The sequence below is a fragment of the Heptranchias perlo genome, chromosome 25 (assembly GCF_035084215.1).
Source record: "Heptranchias perlo isolate sHepPer1 chromosome 25, sHepPer1.hap1, whole genome shotgun sequence".
NCBI classification, from domain to species: Eukaryota; Metazoa; Chordata; class Chondrichthyes; order Hexanchiformes; family Hexanchidae; genus Heptranchias; species Heptranchias perlo.
The window spans coordinates 14301767-14322442 of NC_090349.1; the positions used below are offsets into that span (position 1 = coordinate 14301767).

The following is a 20676-nucleotide window of genomic DNA, read 5'->3' on the forward strand; positions in this document are numbered from 1 at the left end:
ACTGAGTATTGCTGGCACAGTTTTAATGTTACTTCAATGGGTCGAACTCTGTACCCAAGTCTGATCCTGACCAACACATCTGCCCCTGACAACTATCACTAAAGGCCCGATCTTCCACCAAACAGCCTCAGCACAGTTGACATCAGATCTGTTTTCAAATTCTCCTGACAGCTCAGTTGGTAAAGGCAGCTTGTAACTGAGCCTTATCGATGAGGAGGGTCCCAGGGATTCAATGCCCGGGCTGTGCTTAGTTAACTGGTTTCGGCCGAACGCAGAAGTGGGATGAGGGGGTGCTACACTGGCCTCAGTGCCCTGGGGTAGAGAGGGGGAAATCAGCTAGGGATGCTGCTCCAGTTGGAAAACGCACATGGATATCGGATAAGGTCCGGATCAGGAAATGGCCGTGATTTCCCTCCCCTCCCGCAGTTGAATAACTTTCTGACACACGTGCAATCTAAAAAGAAAAAGGAAAGAAAGACTTGCATTTATGTAATGGCTTTCATGATGTCAGGACGTCCCAAAGAGCTTTACAGCCAATAAAGTACTTTTGAAGTGTAGCCACTGCTGTAATGTAGGAAACGTGGAGCCAATTTTGCGCACAGCAAGATCCCACAAACAGCAATGTGATAATGACCAGATAATCTGCTTTAGTGATGTTGGTTGAGGGATAAATATTGGCCAGGCCACCGGGGAGAACTTCCCTGCTCTTCTTCAAAATAGTGCCATGGGATCTTTTACGACCCCCTGAGAGGACAGATGGGGCCTCGGTTTAATATCTCATCCGAAAGACGAAGGCTCAGATATGAAGAATTGGGTGAGGTACTAAAGGGCAGCCGATGCCTGTGTAGAACTGTACGGCAGCATGAGTCACATCCTAACGAAAAGTTATTACCACCTCATTCAAAACAAAAGAGTTTATTTGTGCTTTCAAGCCACGCAACCATATTGCCTTCACAGATATTCTCAAAGCAGAAGTAGGCTGACAGGCACCAGAAAGAACCATTTGGTCCAGAGTGTATTTGTTCAATTTGTAGGTTAAACAGAACCATAAGGAGTGCAACACTATTAGCTATAAACAAGTCTTATCTTCTCCATATTTGTTCAGCTGAATACAGAGTTGTCAAGGAGATGAGCGAGGAGTGCATGGGCACAGGAGAGCACGCCTGATTCATAAAACACCAATTACAGAGTTATTTATTTGTTAGGGCCGAACAATTCTCTCCCAATATAGCAACCATTTCGCAGAGTGTGAATGTATGGGCAATTACCTCGCCTGAGTGAAGTGAGTTGAAAGCATTATTTTATATTATTTGATTCAATAACTGTGAGGGTTTCATCAACTGCTTTTACACTTCATAAAACAAATTTCCTGAAATAAAAGGCTAATAAATAGGCCAAGTAAAAATCTCTTTGGTTTATGGCTATTTCAATTTATACTTTGTGACAACTCTGTTGAATGAAAGAAAGCGTTAAGTCCTACTCCAGGGACTTGAGCACAGAATCAAGGCTGGCACCCCACTGCAGTACTGAGGGAGTGCTGCACTGTCGGAGGTGCCATTTTTTGGATGAGACGTTAAACTGAGGCCCTGTCTGCCCTCTCAGGTGGACGTAAAAGATCCCATGGCACTATTTCAAAGAGGAGAAGGAGTTCTCTCCTGTGTCCTGGCCAATATTTATCCCTCAATCACTAAAAAATAAATTATCTGGTCATGAAAACATTGCTATTTTTGGGATTTCCTGTGTGTAAATTGGCTGCCACGTTTTCTACATTACAACAGTGACTACACTTAAAGTACTACATTGACTGTAAAGTGCTTTGGGATGTCCTGAGGTCATGAAAGGCGCTATATAAATGCAAGTTATTTTTTTCTCTTTCTTCTCAATATTCTACCCAGCACAATAGGGTTTAGATTTCTGTGTCCTCCCCTTCCTCCACCCAATATTCTCTACCTGTCTCCTAAGGGAGTTAACTCCTTGCTGAAGTACAGTTCTGTGGGTGCTGGCTACCCTCTCGCGCCTTGCCCAAAGCGGCCATTTTGTCATTCATGAGGCCAAACGTTGAGTGCGAACAGGGCTTTCAACAGCAAGATCGTCACAGCCATCCTGCTCTCGCCCGATGTCCACACCTGCATTTTCCAGCTAGGTTCATTGGATAGCAATCAGGAGCTGGAACTCTGACTGATTGTACCCTTCATAGCCAGGGGCTCAACTTTAGTCCCCCAGTTGCAACCCCAACCAAATCAGCACAGAAAAAAAAAACAAACCTGGGAGATTCTGGAGATTTCTGTTCGTTTCCCTTTTGAGATCCTGATTTTGACTAATAGTTGTTCATTATGGCGTATTGTGCTGCATATTGGTACACAAGAGACCCCATTTCTCAGGCATATTTTTTGGACACCTCAGATGTTTAAAGGTTTACGAGAACTTGCCAATAGCGTAAATGGCATCGCTACAACAACAACTTGGTTTTATATAGCGCCTTTAACATAGTAAAACATCCCAAGGCGCTACAAGCTGCTCTTATAATATATGGAAATACTTTGTAGTGTGGGCAATGCTATCGAATTGGGAGGACGAATAGTTCGGTCGGTCAAACAACCTGCTGCAGGAAGTCACTTTGCCGTAAAGGTCAACTCTGCAACTTGATGTTACCGTAGAAATATCTTTTACAATATTTTGGTTTTTTTTAATTTCAGTTATAAATAAAGTTTTTTTTTAAATTGGTGGGAGATGTGATCAGCAATGAGTTGGTGTCATTGTGTTGGCAATGTGATGATGTCATGGCGTGCCCCTGTACTGATCAGCAAGGTGCGGTATCTTGCTAAACACTTTTGCTTGATGACGTTGCCACTTTAAGAGGTGAGGCAGGGAAATGTGAGGGTGAGCCGACCCAACGTTACGGGGCCCAGGGGTGGCGTTAGGACCATGCAACCCGTGCAAATTGCATGGGGCCCACGAGCGGATCGGACACCAGATTAAGATAGTATTTAGTATCATCGTCTGGTGAAATGCAGGGGCCCCAAACCTAACCTTTGCATGGGGCTCCCCGCAAGGCGAAAGCTGCTCCTGAGGGGGTCCTCTCATTGTTGGTTACAGTTGGCAGGGGTTTGGGAGCTCATGGTCCATTTGCTCCCTTGGTAAGGAACGGTACTTGGCATGGAGGGGGAAAGCTAAAGAACACGGAAGAACAAATATGAAATATTGTTTCTGTTCACAGCAGTTCTTTTTATATTTCACGAGCCTTATTGGCCTTCACAAAGAAAGTAAATACTGCTGTTTTGTGTTTGGAAGTTAGTAATTAGATGAGCTCAGACCATTTTCCTCTCATCAAGTTTTACTGCAACAGTTTGTTTGCTGGTGGTTATAAGCCATGGATAGGTCATGGGTTTTACATTCTAATGTTGCAGAACTCCCAACAGCACTGCGCAAAACTAAACAAGCATTTGAAAAGCATTCATTCAGTTAAGAGAGTCTCACCATTAGAAACCCCTGGTAAACAGAGAATCTCACCAACAGGAACCGTGTTAAGGAGAGAGTCTCACCATTTGGAACCTTGTTAAAGAAGCATCTTCACCATCAGCCACCTCATTAAAGAGACAGTTTCACCATCAGGAACACGAGACCCATAAAACGTTACAGCACAGGAGCCCATTTGACACAGCATGTCTATGCTGGTGCTTTGTTAGAACAATCTAAAGCTAATCCCACTGCCTTGCTGCCTCCCGATAGCCCAGTAAATTATGCTTGAAATGTTTATCTATTCTTCCTTTTAAAAAATGCAAGGGTCTCTGCCTCAACTCTCCCTGTAGCAAATCATTGCATGCTCTAACAACTCTCTCTAATAAAGACATTTTTCATAACCTCTCTCCTCATTCCCTTAATGACAGTTTTAAATCGATGATCCCTCATCACTGATTCCCCAACGAGGAGAAATAATTTTTCCCTATTCACCCTATCAAAACCTTTCATGATTTTAAAAAATTTCCTATTAAATCTCCTCTTAACCTTCTCTGCTGCAGTGGAAATAATCCCAGTATTACAAGTCACTTCTTATAACAATATTATTCAGGTGAATTTACACTGTATGCTTTCTATGGCTTTAATGCCTTTTCTACAATAGGGCACCCCAAACTACACACAGTAGTCTAAGTGTGTCCTAACCATTGCCTCGTACAAATTTATTGTAATCTCTTTAATCTTATACTCTATGCCCCTGTTTATAAAACTCAAATTGCCATTGACCTTTTTATGGCTTCATCTATCTGCATTCGTACTTTCAGCGAATTATATGTTTGAACTTCCTGGTCTACCTGTTCATCCACACTCTTCAGCATCTTTCCATTGAGTGTAAAAGAAAGAAATAATTTGCATTTATATAACGCTTTTCATGACCTCAGGACATCCCAAAGCACTTCACAGCCAATGAAGTATTTTTTTGAAGTGTAGTCACTGTTGTAATGTAGGAAACGCAGCAGCCAATTTTGCACACAGCAAGATCCCACAAACAGCAATGTGATAATGACCAGATAATTTGTTTAGTGATATTGGTTGAGGGATAAATATTGGCCAGGACACTGGGGAGAAATCCCCTGGTCTTCTTTGGAATAATGCCATGGGATTGTTTACATCCACCTGAGAGGGCAGACGGGCATCAGCTTAACGTCTCATCCGAAAGACAGCACCTCTGACAATGCAGCACTCCCTCCCTACTGCACTGGAGTGTTAGCCTGCAATTTGTGTATATTCCCATTCTTTGTTTTTCCATCCAAAATGTACTAATTCACACTTCTCCATTTAAACTGCATCTGTCACCTGTCTGCCTGTTCCACTGAGCTGTCCATGTCCTCCTGAAATCTTTGACAGTCTTCACTGTTTGCCAATCCACTACATTTGTCAGCAAATTTCGATATCATGTTTCCTAAGCCCATGTCCCAGTGATTTATATATACACCGAGAACAAAGGTATACACAGCACTGGTCCCTGGGATATACCAGTTTCAATCTGAGCAACACCCACTAACCTTACACCTTTGTTTCCTGTCCATCAACTAACTTTCTATTTATGCTGCTACATTTCCTCTTGTACCATATGTCTGAATTTTTGTAACATGCCTCCTGTGAGACAATTGATCGAATGCCTTTGGAAAATCCATATACACGATATCTATTGCATTCCCTTTAACTACGCAATTGGTCACTTCTTCAAACATTTCTTACCTTTAACAAATCCATGCTGGCTCTCCTTGATTAACCCATTGCATTTCTACGTTTTTTAAATTCATTCTCGAAAATATAGCGTTGCTGGCAATTAAAAGTCAACCACATTGGTGTGGGATTAAAGTCACAAATAGGCCAGAGCAGGTAAGGAATGCAGGTTTTCTTTCCTGAAAGACATTAGTGAACCTGTTGGGTTTCTATGATAATCCAACAGCTTTACGGTCACTCTTACTGGTAAGTCAAGGATTTTTTGTGCCACCGTACCACAAGTACTCATTAATTTGATCTTGTTAAAAAGAAGGTTTCGCCATCAGGATTCAGGTTTAAATAAATCTTTAAGGATAAACGGGGCTGGGCTTGGGATCACCCAAGACTGCTAGGATTCCTCTCTTGCTGCAGGCTGCAAGAGCCTTGTGTGGAAAATGTCTGCAACGGTCTCAATCCAGTTCCAAACTCATTCTGGGCCCACAGCGCAAAAATGAACATACTTGGTGGCTATATAATAATCATTTCAGAAAGAACTCTGAGCTTTAGCTAACACTAGTAATTAGCTGAGAAAAATATTTGACTGCTTGTATACACATTAATATGAATGTAGTTTCTTAACTTAATGATGGAAAAGGGGGAGGGGCTTCAATGGACGCCCGTATGTTTTACGTTAAAACTATAGGAATTAGGACCCTGCAAATTGGGCTGCGGGCTCACCCGCCTGTTCATCCCCTGAAGGGCACTTGACGCCATTTTGGATCAAGCATCCAAAGTCTGTCTGAAACCAGCGGACGTCTACTTAATATATTTAAATGAGGGTCCTGTGCTTGTCTCAGGACCATTTTAAACTGCTGAAGCGCCAATTCTACAACAGACCCACCAATCATGGGGCGGAACAGTTGGGAAGCGACCATTTCCAGTGTTATTTAAAGGAATCCTCAGCTCTTCTCCAGTAAATCACTGGTTTGTTTAGTTTGACTGCTGGTGTGCTGCTTTTCGCTGACATGAAATTTTCCAAAGAGTTATCTGGCTGAGTCTACAATGGAACTTTGACATGGAGCTTCTAAGGAAACTTCAGGTTGGCATTATGGGTGTGGTGTTTGGGATGCCATTGTGGCTGGAAGAGGAGGAGGAGGAGCAGCCGGCAAAAGTCCAGAAGGTGCAGAGCATCATCGCCTGCGTGCTCTAACACAAGACCCCTGGAGTATCCATGAACAGGAAGGGTTTCCATTTATTGAGCATACAGCTGGCCTGTGACGACATGCAGCTCGTGATGCAGAGCTGCGCCATGTAACCTGGCAGTTGTCATGGCGCCTTCATCCTGCGTCAATCCTCTCTCTCTTTCAACCAGACCATTGGGTCAGAGGCTGGCTGCTTGAGGACAAGGGCTACCCCCTGCACACGTGGCTCATGACACAGATGGTGAGGGACAATACAATCAAAGCCATGCTTTCGCCTGAGGTTTGACAGCACAAATCATTGGCATCCTGAAGCAAAGCCGCGAACCACTAATCAGCATGTCTATATATATATGTGTGTGTGTATGCATGGGAGTGCACTCATGCATGGGAGTATATGTTTATATTTGCATACGTATTTATGTGCATGTGTCCAGCTGCAGCTACTGGCTAACTGCATTTCGGAGCTGAAGCTGCGGGTGGATTCACTGTGGAGCATCCGCGGTGCTGAGATTATTGTGGATAGCACGTTCAGTGAGGTGGTCACACCGCAGGTAAAGATTACGCAGGGAGAAAGGAAATGGGTGATCGCCAGGCAGAGTAAAAGGACTGGGCAGGTAGAGCAGGAGTCCCCTGGGGCTATCTCCCTCTCAGACAGATATTCCGCTTTGGATACTGTCGGGGGAGATGGCTTATCAGGGGAATGGAGCAAGAGCCAAGACCGTGGCACCACGAGTGACTCAGCTGCTCAGGAGGGGAGGAAAAAGAATGGGAGAGCAATAGTGATAGGGGATTCCACCGTAAGGGGAACAGATAGGCGTTTCTGCGGTCGCAGACGTGACTCCAGGATGGTATGTTGCCTCCCTGGTTCTAGGGTCAAGGATGTCACGGAGCGGCTGCAGGACATTCTGAAGGGGGAGGGTGAACAGTCAGGGGTCGTGGTCCATATCGGTACCAACGACATCGGTAATAAAAGGGATGAGGTCCTGCAAGCAGAATATAGGGAGTTAGGAAATAAATTAAAAAGCAGGACCTCTAAGGTAGTAGTCTCAGGATTACTCCCAGTGCCATGTGCTAGCGAGAGCAGAAATAGGAGAATAGACCAGATGAATGCATGGCTTGCGAGATGGTGTAGGAGGGAGGGGTTTAAATTCCTGAGGCATTGGGACTGATTCTGGGAAAGGCGGGACCTATACAAGCTGGACGGGTTGCACCCAAGCAAAACCAGGACCAATATCCTCGTGGGGGCATTTGCTAGTTCTGTTGGGGAGGGTTTAAACTAGTGTGACGGGGATGGGAACCAAAGGGCAGGTACAGATAGGACAAATTCAGACCAGGAAACGGGAATTAGAAAAGTAGTTAGTGACTCAGAAAGGCAAAAGAAGCAAAGGTTAAATAGTGTTCAGCACAGGAATTTGACGGGGTTAAAGGCGATATACTTCAATGCAAGGAATATTACAAACAAAGCAGATGAGCTAAGGGCACAGATAGACACATGGCAGCATGATATCATTGCTATAATGGAAACCTGGCTTAAAGAGGGGGGTAATTGGCAGCTCAATATCCCTCGATATAGAGTTTTCAGGCAGGACAGAGTGGGTGATAAAAAAGGAGGGGGGGTAGCATTACTGGTTAAAGAATCAATTACAGTTGTGAGAAGGGATGATATGCTAAATGGATCATCAATCGAGGCCATATGGGGTGAGCTAAGAAATAAAAAAGGGGCAGTCACACTACTAGGAGTGTACTATAGACCCCCGAATAGCGAAAGGGAGATAGAAGAACAAATATGTAGGCAAATTTCTGAGTGCAAAAATAAGAGGGCAATAATAGTAGGGGACTTCAACTACCCTAACATCAACTGGAATTCAAAGAGTATGAGGGGCACAGAGGGCGCAAAATTCTTGATCGGTGTCCAGGAGAACTTTTTTAGCCAGTATGTGACAAGCCCAACAAGAGGGGATGCAATTATGGATTTAGTCCTGGGAAATGAAGATGGGCAAGTGGGTGAAGTGACAGTGGGTGACCATATTGGGGATAGTGACCACAATTCAGTTAGTTTTAGCATTATTAAGAAAAAGGACAGAGTTAAATCAGGAGTAAATGTTTTAATTTGGGGGAAGGCAAATTTTACAGAACTAAGAGGTGATTTGGCAGAAGTGGACTGGACACAGCTACTTGAGGAGAAATCAGTGGCAAGCCAGTGGGAGGCACTAAAAAGTGAAATTCTACGGGTACAACGCAGACACATCTCCTCAAAGAAAAAGGGTGGCACTGCCAAGTTTAGAGCCCCCTGGTTGTCTAGAAGTATACGGGGCAAGATAAAGCAGAAAAAAAAAGCTTATGACTGTCACAGAAAACTAAATACTGCAGAAAGCCTAGAGGAGTATAGAAAGTACAGGGATGGCGTAAAAAAGGAAATAAGGAAAGCAAAGAGAGGGCATGAAAAAATATTAACTAGAATGATTAAAGAAAACCCAAAGATGTTTTATCAGTACATTAAGAACAAGAGGATAGCTAAGGAAAAGGTGGGACCTATCAGGGATGATAAGGGTAACTTGTGTGTAGAAGCAGAGGATGTGGGTAGGATTTTAAATGAATATTTTGTCTCCGTATTCACTAAGGAAAGGGATGATCCGGACGTAATAGTTAAAGAGGAGAGGTGTGAAATATTGGATACGGTAAACATAACGAGAGAGGAAGTACTAGAGGGACTGGGATCTTTGAAAGTTGATAAGTCACCAGGGCCGGATGGATTGTTTCCTAGGCTATTGAAGGAAGCCAGGGAGGAAATAGCGGATGCTCTGAGGATCATTTTCCAATCCTCACTAGATACAGGGGAGGTACCGGAGGACTGGAAGACTGCAAACGTAGTACCATTGTTTAAAAAGGGTATGAGGGAAAGGCAGAACAATTATAGGCCGGTCAGTCTTACCTCGGTGGTGGGCAAACTATTAGAATCAATACTGAGAGATGGGATAAACTGTCACTTGGAAAGGCATGGTTTAATCAGAGATAGTCAGCATGGATTTGTTCAGGGAAGGTCATGCCTTACAAATCTGATTGAATTCTTTGAGGAAGTGACAAGGAGGATTGATGAGGGTAGTGCAGTGGATGTTGTCTACATGGATTTTAGTAAGGCATTTGACAAGGTCCCACATGGCCGACTGGTCAGAAAGGTAAAAGCCCATGGGATACAGAGAAATGTGGCGAATTGGATCCAAAATTGGCTCAGTAACAGGAAACAAAGGGTAAAAGTCGATGGATGTCTTTGCGAATGGAAATCCATTTCCAGTGGTGTGCCACAGGGCTCAGTGTTGGGGCCCTTGCTGTTTGTGGTAAATATTAATGATTTGGACTTGAATGTAGGGGGCATGATTGGCAAATTTGCAGACGACACAAAAATTGGCCGTGTAGTTGATAGTGAAGAGGATAGTTGTAGACTCCAAGAAAATATCAATGGGTTGGTGGAGTGGGCGGAAAAGTGGCAAATAGAGTTCAACCCGGAGAAGTGTGAGGTAATGCACTTAGGGAGGGCAAACACTAAAAGGGAATACGCAGTAAACTGGAATATATTGAGAGGCGTAGAGGAAGTGAGAGACCTTGGAGTGCATGTCCACAGGTCTCTGAAGGCGGCAGTACAGGTAGATAAGGTTGTGAAGAAGGCATACGGAATGCTCTCCGTTATTAGCTGAGGTATAGAATACAAAAGCAGGGATGTAATGATGGAACTGTATAAAACGCTGGTAAGGCCACTCCTGGAATATTGTGCGCAGTTCTGGTCACCACATTACAGGAAGGACTTAATTGCTCGGGAGAGAGTGCAGAGAAGATTTACAAGAATGTTGCCAGGCCTCGGAAATTGCAGCTACAAGGAGAGATTGGATAGGCTGGGGTTGTTTTCCTTGGAGCAGAGGAGGCTGAGGGGAGACTTGATTGAGGTGTACAAAATTATGAGGGGCCCAGATAGAGAAGACAGGAAGCACCTGATTCCCCTAGCGGAGAGTTCAAGACCTAAAGAACATGGATTTAAGCTGATTGGCGGAAGGATTAGAGGGGACATGAGGAAAAACTTTTTTACCCATAGTGGGGTGGGTGTATGGATTTCACTGCCCGAATTGGTGGTAGAGGCAGGGACCCTCAACTCTTTTAAAAAGTACCTGGACCTGCACCTCAAGTGCTGTAAACTGCAGGGCTACGGACCGGGTGCTGGAAGTGGGATTAGAATGGGCACCTGGTTGTTCTTCGAGCCAGCGTGGACACAATGGGCCGAATGGCCCCCTTCTGTGCTGTATCTTTTCTATGGTTCTATGATGTATGGAAATGTCTGCGCATGTCATAGAGTCATAGAGTCATAGAGTTATACAGCACGGATAGAGGCCCTTCGGCCCATCGTGTCCGCGCCGGCCATCAGCCCTGTCTACTCTAATCCCATATTCCAGCATTTGGTCCGTAGCCTTGTATGCTATGGCATTTCAAGTGCTCATCCAAATGCTTCTTGAATGTTGTGAGGGTTCCTGCCTCCACAACCCTTTCAGACAGTGAGTTCCAGACTCCAACCACCCTCTGGGTGAAAAAGTTCTTTCTCAAATCCCCTCTAAACCTCCCGCCTTTTACCTTGAATCTATGTCCCCTTGTTATAGAACCCTCAACGAAGGGAAAAAGCTCCTTAGTATCCATCCTATCTGTGCCCCTCATAATTTTGTACACCTCAATCATGTCCCCCCTCAGCCTCCTCTGCTCCAAGGAAAACAAACCCAATCTTCCCAGTCTCTCTTCATAGCTGAAGCACTCCAGCCCTGGTAACATCCTGGTGAATCTCTTCTGCACCCTCTCCAAAGCGATCACATCCTTCCTGTAGTGTGGCGACCAGAACTGCACACGGTACTCCAGCTGTGGCCTAACCAGTGTTTTATACAGCTCCATCATAACCTCCTTGCTCTTATATTCTATGCCTCGGCTAATAAAGGCAAGTATCCCATATGCCTTCTTTACCACCTTATCTACCTGTTCCGCCGCCTTCAGGGATCTGTGAACTTGCACACCAAGATCCCTCTGACTCTCTGTCTTGCCTAGGGTCCTCCCATTCATTGTGTATTCCCTTGCCTTGTTAGTCCCTCCAAAGTGCATCACCTCGCACTTTTCCGGGTTAAATTCCATTTGCCACTGTTCCGCCCATCTGACCAACCCATCTATATCGTCCTGCAGACTGAGGCTATCCTCCTCGCTATTTACCACCCTACCAATCTTTGTATCATCAGCGAACTTACTGATCATACCTTTTACATTCATATCCAAGTCATTAATGTAGACCACAAACAGCAAGGGACCCAGCACCGATCCCTGTGGTACCCTACTGGCCACAGGCTTCCAGTCACAAAAACAACCTTCGACCATCACCCTCTGCCTTCTGCCACTAAGCCAGTTTTGTATCCAAAGTGCCAAGGCATGTGTTTTTGTAACAAAGAACAATTATATCTCCCCTACATGGAGAAACATGGGAACATTATTAACTGCAAAAACTGTAAAATTTTAGTAAATTTAGGAAACTAAAAATAATCCAGGTACTTTAAAGTATTTGTTACAGATTTACATATTTCTTCTCTTTCTGAATGCATCATCAAGTGAGTAAGATGGTGCTTTTTTATCTGACAGTCTCATCTGATTTCTGGTGATTTCTAGATCATTTCTGTTTCTTATATAGAGTTTATAATGAGTCCCAATGTGTTATCCGAGCTCTGGGGTTGGACTGAGTGGAGTTGCTCTGATTACATTGCTGGCTGTCAGCACAGCCGTTCAGCCGTTGTCTGCTATGCGTGTGTATGTAACTGTGTGATGATGTGGATCAATTCTTAGCCTCACAAAGACATCTTTCACCTGTCTAAAGTTTCTACAATTAACAATCCTCTCATCCAAAAATATTAATAGGAAATAATTTAAGAAGCAACATGTATATATTATGTTAATCTTGTGGGGTTTTTTTATTCGTTCATGGGATGTGGGCGTCGCTGGCAAGGCCAGCATTTATTGCCCATCCCTAATTGCCCTTGAGAAGGTGGTGATGAGCCGCCTTCTTGAACCACTGCAGTCCGTGTGGTGAAGGTTCGCCCACAGTGCTGTTAGGGAGTTCCAGGATTTTGACCCATTGACGATGAAGGAACGGCAATATATTTCCAAGTGTGAAGGACGTTCACTTCCTGTTCACAAACCTTACTTCCTGTTATCACGATTTTTAGACACGCTTTTCTATCAACATTTACCATTGTAAATTGCTATGACAACATTTCCCATTCCATTTTGTTATGTCAACTGTCACAATATAGTTGCAGGCACCAACCACTAGATGGCTGTGTGCAGCGAGTTCCTGAAGTCTCCCAACTCCGGTGCCATCTTGTATATAAAAAAAGTTATATTTATCGACTGTTTGTGGGCAATACCACAGGGAATTTACTAGCAGTAAAGTGAAAGGTAAATTGTATCCAGTCCTTCCCAGTGAAGTCAGCTCCAGTCACTGACTGGGCATCTACTCCCCCGGCCAGGTCCAGGTCATGCACATTTTCCATGGTTTAATTTCAGGGTGCTATCAGTGGGGCCGCCACCTGCCTGGGTTTGGCCAGTCCAGTTTTTGAATGGGATGTCTAGAAAAATTTAAACTAGACGCCAAAAGTCTGTTATTTTTTCAAAACAGAAGTCCATTTTCCCACTAACCTCTATACGCTATGATATGGAGAGACTAGTTATTAGTTATTAAGGTAACTAAGTTCTTCAATTAATTCTCTTTTGCAAAGCAAACATCAGAACTTAAATTGTGCCTCTGCCTCCTGCCCTGCCCCCATCTGGTTTTAGACTCATCAATAGGTGGTATCCATTACTTTCTATCGCTCTGTCTCCTAACTGGCCTCACACAAACCTTACCCCAGAGGTGGCTTCAATTTAATGGCTGGGATGACTCAGAACATGATTCACCCTATTGAGATTCAAGCTGGAAGTTGGACTTAGGCCAAGGTGAGGCCTATTCTGTCTTGTTATTCAGTGTGAACCGGGTAGCAGGCTGCAACATGTCACATTATTTCACATTTTGTCTCTTCTGTCTAACCTGGTGCATTTTCTTCACAGATATCTGCCTCAGGAGGAACCCTTCCCCCTGTCAGCACGCTGACCGCCCTCCACAGCTTACAACACAACCCGCACGCTGTCGCTCAGCAGACCCAGAACCTCATCATGGCTTCCTTACCTAGCGTCATGGCCATTGCACCGAGCGAGTCATCCGGTCTGTCACCTGCGCTAACCAATGGAGGAGCTTCAGCTTTGGTGATCGGTAAGTAGGCACACAGAGATTTGTCGGTGGGAGGGAACGCGATATTCACTGCAATTGCCTAAAAGAAAAAAAGTTTCGCATTTACTTAGGACCTTTGCAAATCTCTAATAAGCTTCACAAAGTACTTCACACACAGGGAATTACTTTGAAATGCAATTACTGTTTTGTATGAAAACATGGCAGCCATTTTGTGCGCAACCTGATCCCACAAACGGTGATGAAATAAATGACCAGTTAATCTGATCTTTGGTGTTGGTTGAATGAGGGAGTGTTAGCCAAGACATCAAGAGAACGCCAGGTTCTAGTTTGAATAGTGCCATGGGATCTTCAGCAACTACCTGAACCACTGTCACAAGCAGATGGGGCCTCAGTTTAACATATCATTCAAAGAACAAAGATCCAAGTATTAAAAAGGAGCTGAAAAAACTTTGACACCCAGACACTGCTTAACCACCAATAACTCAGTTGGTAACTGTACTGGTTGGTATAGTGCTCACTCATACCATCGATGTTTACGTTCAGCCATTTGGCTCATTGTGTTTGTGCTGGCTTTTTGCTAAAGCATTCCAAAACTGATTCCACTGCCCTGCTCTCTCCCCTTAGACCTATATCTTCTTCTGCTTCAAATGTTTTCTGCTCTCCCCTTAAAAGATGCAATTTTTTCTGCTTCAATTATTGCCTGTATTCACCAATTCAATCCCCGGTCTAGTCCAAGTAAAGATCTTAATTAGAGGCTTGAAAGAAAGAACTTGCACTTATATAGCGCCTTTCATGACTTCTGGACGTTCCACAGCACTTTACAGCCAATTAAGTAATTTTGAAGTGTAGTCACTGTTGTAATGTTATTAAATGCAGCAGCCAACTTTTGCACAGCAAGGTCCCACAAACAGCAATGAGATAATGACCAGATAATCTGTTTTAGTAATGTTGGTTGAGGGATCAATATTGGCCAGGACACTGGGAGAACTCCCCTGCTCTTCTTCGAATAGTGCCATGGGATCTTTTACGTCCACCTGAAAGGGCAGACGAAGCCTTGCTGTAACGTCTCATCTGAATAACGGCACCCCCGACAGTGCAGCACTCCCTCAGTACTGCACTGGAGTGTCAGCCTAGATTATGTCCTCAAGTCTCTAGAGTGGGACTTGAACCCACAACCTTCTGACTCAGAGGTGAGAGTGCTACCAACTGAGCTAAGGCTGAATTATGATCAGAGTCTTGCAGTTGGCCTCAGTTTCCTTGCGCTGGGAAGCTGAAAAGCATCACCGAGGGTTGAAGTAGACATTGAAGATCCCACAACGTTATTCCAATCAGAGCCCGATTGCTGTCCAGTGACCCCTGCTGGTAAGTTAGCATGTGTGCACATTGCCTCAGGACACTACTGGGCTCAGCTGTGATGCCCCAGTGGGTGGGATAGCCTGCTGGAACCCACGGCCTAGACACACAAGAAGAGGGGACATCCCAAAGGAACACCGGAGGACAGCCAGAGCCTGTGGAACCGCACCCTGGAGTGAATCAGTGTCTTCATGAGAGATGGGGAGATTATCAGGGGTGAGGGGAAGTAAAGATTTGGAAACTTCTCGATGGCTATAAAGAAGCAAACGGATCATTGTTCTTCAAACGAGTTGTTCCCGGTGAGCAGGTAAACTGTAAAGCTTAAATCAAGCCCGTATTATGGAGTGCCAGGTGAACACGACCGCACTCCTCCAAGGATTTCCATTTTAAAAACCTGAACGAGTGCTCTTGAGTTTGTTTGAATTGAAAATTGAATTGAATTTTTAAAGAAGGTGCAGTGATGAATAGCCCGAACATCTGTACATCAAAGAGGAGAGAGTCCTGTCTCATCCTGCGCAACTCAGAAGGTACAACAGTTCAGTGGGAAAGACAAATGCGGCCGACTTTGAAGTACGATGTTTGCGTGCTCCAGCTCATGCATATCGAAAAGAAAATGTTTATATTCCTGAATTAGTGCTGCCATTTCAGACAAGAGACAGCGAATGGGGGCGGAGGGGGTGGGGAGGAACTTACACACGCCCACATGAGCATGCAAGTTATGGCAAAGGCTCATTCATGACTGGGATGATGTTATATGAACATAAGAAACTGCCAGGCAGGAAAAGTCCAGCTCCATCAAGCCTGCCCCAACACACCATTATGGCTGAAGCATCACGACTAGACACCTCCCCCCAACCCCAACAGCCATGTAATCTCCTGGGAGAGGCAAAAAATTATTCCCCTTTCAACGTTACTGAATGTAGTTCGTTTACTGCCTCCCCTTCTCTCCTTTTAAGTCTCGGTACCATGCAGGTCGCCTAGGGAATGGATGAGGTAAATCCAGAATATTACTTTAGATTCAATTGCGAGAGTAGGACAAGGGGGTACAGGTTAAAAAAAATCCAGAAAATGATGGAAACACTCAGCAGCTGCGAAGAGTAACGTTTCAGATCCCACATTTATGCTTGTATTTCAGATTTCCAGCATCCGCAGTATTTGCTTTTGTTTGGGTACAGGTTCAAACTAGTAAAAGGTAAATTTAGAACTGATACCAGGAAATTTTTCTTCACAGTAAGAGTGATCAACGTATAGAATAGACTTTCAGATAGAGTAATGGAGGCAAAAACAATTGAATGCTACAGTGAGAGGGAGGAGGGCACTGTGGGATTGTTTTGGATGCATGAACTAAGATGGGCCGACTGGCCTTTCTCCGTAATTATGTTGTGGTCATTCCCAGGTTGGTGTCAGCCATTGCTCAGTTGGTAGCACTCTCACCTCTGAGTCAGGTTGTGGGTTCAAGTCCGACTCGAGGGACTTGAGTGCAAACTCCAGGCCGACACTCCAGTGCAGTACTGAGAAAGTACTCAACCAACCAACATCACTTAAAACAGATTATCTGGTCATTATCACATTGCTGTTTGTGGAATTTTGCTGTGTGCAAATTGGCTGCCGTGTTTCCTGCATTGCAAAAGTGACTACACTTCAAAAGTTCTTCATTGGCTTTAAAGCACTTTGGGACTTCCTGAGGTTGTGAAAGGCGCTATATAAATGCAAGTCTTTCTTTTTTTCTTCCCAGACTGAGAGGGAGGAGCAGGCAGTTGAGTCCCTGCTGGAAAAAGCTCGAGACTACTTCAAACTCTTAAGAGCAAGCTCACAGGATCCGTAAAGTCGCACATAATTCCTCCACATAAATAAACCCTCGGTCTGCCCACAACATGTGTTGAATTAGAACTTTTTAATGTGTCCTGTGGTTTTAACTTTGTGGAATGCGCCAATAAAAATATCTCCGAACTCAAATATTGTTTTATACTTTCAGGCCTCGCCACGACCCAAGCTCAGAATGTTCCGGTCATTAACAGCGTGGGCAGCAGTCTGACGACCCTTCAGCCAGTGCAGTTTCCACAGCAACTGCACGCCCACCACCAGCAGCCAATCATGCATCAGGTCCAGGGTCACATGACTCAGAGTTCATTCATGGCGACGATGGCACAGCTTCAGAACCCACATGGTGAGACGTCTCTTGTTTATTGTCATTCCAGAGGGTTGTGGCATCAAAAGAAACCCAGCGCAACTCAACTTTTAGCAAAAAAAAAGCCCCCAGAAAGTTCACATTTAAGGCCTTGCTGGGGACGTGTTCTGTCTGAGTCCGCTCCTATTGGGAACGGGGGAGGGGAGAGGCTTGCTTTTCTTCAATATTCCTGAACCACAAACAAAAATGTGGAATACACAATTTGTGTGGAAAAGATTTTCTTGGTGATAAAACTGTTAGCCAGTCATGACTCGCCTGTTACAATGAGTCTTTAGAGCTTCTCAAGCAACTTATGAGCCCGTTAGCCCAGATGAATGCCGGCAGGCCAACCTAGAAAACCAGCAAAAGCTGACCAACTGCTTCAAAAAAAAGCTGCCAACTCAAGACAGCCTCGTGGGCTTTGTACTTTAAGTGGTAGATATACCCAACATTCCTAAACTTCTTTGGAGGAAACGTTACAAGTACATGAAAACCCAGAGGGGTAAATTCTAGTGTTGAAGGCACAAAACTGGGGCTGCAGTTCCCAGAGGGTGTTCAGGCTCTAATCCACTCCCCTCGCCATACATTCACTCCCCTCCTCTTGGGATCTATTTCCCCCTCTCCACTCCTTCCCGAGTCCAGTGGCTAATGCACCAGGCAGGCTTTGCTGTGAGAATACAGCACTGCCCCAGTACTGCACTGAAGTGCCAGTGGAGATTATATGCTCGCGTCCTAGAGTGGAGCTCAAACCCAGAGCCTTCTGGTCAGGTCACCCCTCAGCTTACTCTTTTCTAGAGAAAAGAGCACCAGCCAGTTCAGTATTTCCTGACAGGTAAAACCTCTCAGTTCTGGTATCATCCTTGTAAATCTTTCTTGTATTTTCTCCTCTATATACTTTTTATAATATGGAGACCAGAACTGTACTTAGTACATAGTATACACAGTGCATTAGTTGGCTTGCTTTGATCTCTGCGCGTTTCGTTGAATTATTGATACTGCAGGGGATTTGCTTTGGGCTTGTGAAGCCAAGGGCTCGTCTCCTCCTCCATCTGCCGCAAGTGTGTCCTCTGACGTTCAGTTTAATCATTCAAATTGTCTTCTGCAACTAGTCTCTTTCCACTCCTTATCAATATACTGTGTGACTAAATATTCACTTTTCTATGCAGAATGTTACTGAGCAGAAATGTGAAGGTAAGATCCCAACCAGGATTACCTCCCCATGAAAGTCTTAACACTAAATCAAACTGTATGCATACTCTCACCATAAGAGACTGCTAGCTGTAACCATGGTGATTCTCTCACCGTTTTTTCTATTTCAAAATATACTTTATTCATAAAATTTGTAAAGGTACATCAATGCAATTCAAGTCATGCTTCAAACAATACAATACAGGTCGTACAATTTGCAATGGTACATAAAGTACAATTCAACAGTCCCAGTACAATCAACACAGTTAAGCACCATACATTGTACATACAGTTCATGGTGTACAATACAAGGTGGGGCAGCCTTACACTGTGGCCTTTCCACATAGAGTCTTTGCGTAGGTCGCACCTCGCCTCAGTGTGTCCTGAAGCATGTGCTCCTGCACCTTGGAGTGTGCCAGTTGGCAACACTCGGTCGTGGACAGCTCCTTCAGCTGGAAGACCAGCATGTTTCAGGCAGACCAAAGGGCCTCCTTCACCGAGCTGATGGTCTTCCAGCCGCAGGTGATATCTGTCTCGGTGTGCGTCCCGGGGAACAGTCTGTATAGCACAGCGTCCTGTGTTACCGAACTGTTTGTGATGACCCGGGACAGATACCAACGCATCTCTCTCCACACCCTCTGTGCAAAGTGGCAGCCCATCAGGAGGTGGACGACAGTCTCCTTCCCACCGCAGCCTCGAGGGCAGCTCACAGTGGCGCTGAGGTTCCATGCCTGTTGGAAGGACCGCAATGGGAGTGCCTTTCTCACCACCATCCAGGCTACATCCTGGTGCCTGTTGGTCAGTTCCGGCAATGAGACGTTCTGCCAAATGTCTGGTCGGGGAAGAAACTGATTGAGTCCACCCTCTCAGTTCCTTGCAGGTATCTGAGAACGTTTCGTGTCGACCACCGTCTGATGGCTTTGTGGTCGAAGGGGTTCCTCCTCAGGAACTTCACCTGGGACAGGTGGTGGTGGGGGGGGCTGTTCAGCTGGACGGGATGTCCTGCGCCTGCTCGGCCAGCGTGGCCAGACCCAGCCTTCTTAGTGTGTTGGATAGGTAGAAATCCAGCACGTAGTGACGCTTGCTGTTTGCGTACTGGGGCTCTACACATATCCTGAGGCAGCCACACACAAAGGTGGCCATCAGGATCAGAGCGGTGTTGGGGACACTCTTCCACCCTTTGTCTGGGGGCTTGTACATGGTGGTCCTGAGAACGCGTTCTACCTTGGACCTCCAGACAAAGTGAAGATAGCTCGGGTGACTGTGATGGTGGAGTTGTGGGGAATGGGCCAGACCCTGGCCACATAGAGCAACACCGCGAGTACCTCACACCTTATCACCAGGTTCCTGCCGATTATGGAGAGGGATCGTCCCACCCACATACCAAGCTTCTGTTTGGCCTTGGTGACCAGCTCCTCCCAGTTCTTTGTACAGGCCAGGGGCTCCCCAAACCAGATCCCCAGCACCTTCAGGTAGTCAGAACTGACGGTGAAGGGAACAAGGGACCAGGCCTCCCTACTATCAAAGAACATGGCCTCGCTTTTATTTCAGTTTACTCTGGCCCCCAAGGCCAGCTCGAAATGGTCGCAGATGCCCATCAGTGTGTGGACCAACTGCTGGTCAGAGCAGAAGACGTTGACGTCGTCCATGTACAGGGAAGCCTTAACCTGAGAGCCTCTGCTGCCTGGGATTGTCACCCCCCTGATACCTGCGTCCTTCCACCATCAATTGTCTCCAAACAAAATATTCTGGAGCATCGACAGCCGCAAACATAATCTCACTAGCACTATATAGCCAGCCCACCTTAAGCTTATAGAAACCCCATCTGAATTAAACAGAACCAAACCAGGGTCATGTCAAAGTAACCAGGCTACACACATAGTTTCCTCACTGCATCCTCGTCAAGAACTAAACATCTGTAGATGATGTTCTACAATGGTGACTGACCCTAAGTATTTTGGGATGATAGGGCCTAATATTCCATATTCTGCAATAAAAATACTTGACCATAAAAGGACAGTACAATTGTGCTTTTGAATAGAATATTGCAGAGAAAGTTATTTTTCTTGTGAAGGAGACTTCATCACAACTTTGCTTTTTGTTTCACCCAACCTTCTTCTTTGTTCTCCTGAAGGAGCAGGCTCCAAGGGAGTCGGCTGCCCTCCTATACCTCTCCTGAGCGGCCATTCTTGATCCAACTAGTGTGGGGGCATCACAATCAAGCCGGATCCTGATCTCTCCTGACACTCACATGCACGTCCAGCAAGGTGAGAACAGGATCAATGCCC

At 45.2% G+C, this 20676-nt stretch overlaps 1 protein-coding gene across 4 annotated transcripts in view; it reads left to right on the plus strand.

The window, feature by feature from the left end:
- Nucleotides 1-20676, plus strand: part of hnf1a (HNF1 homeobox a) — a 184462-nt gene that overhangs the window by 97489 nt on the left and 66297 nt on the right. For all 4 annotated transcript variants that reach the window (XM_068005667.1, XM_068005668.1, XM_068005669.1 and 1 more), the window contains exons 6-7: nucleotides 13500-13701; nucleotides 17009-17200. In XM_068005667.1, coding sequence (XP_067861768.1) covers nucleotides 13500-13701; nucleotides 17009-17200 — 394 coding nt within the window. The remainder of the gene's footprint in view (nucleotides 1-13499; nucleotides 13702-17008; nucleotides 17201-20676) is intronic.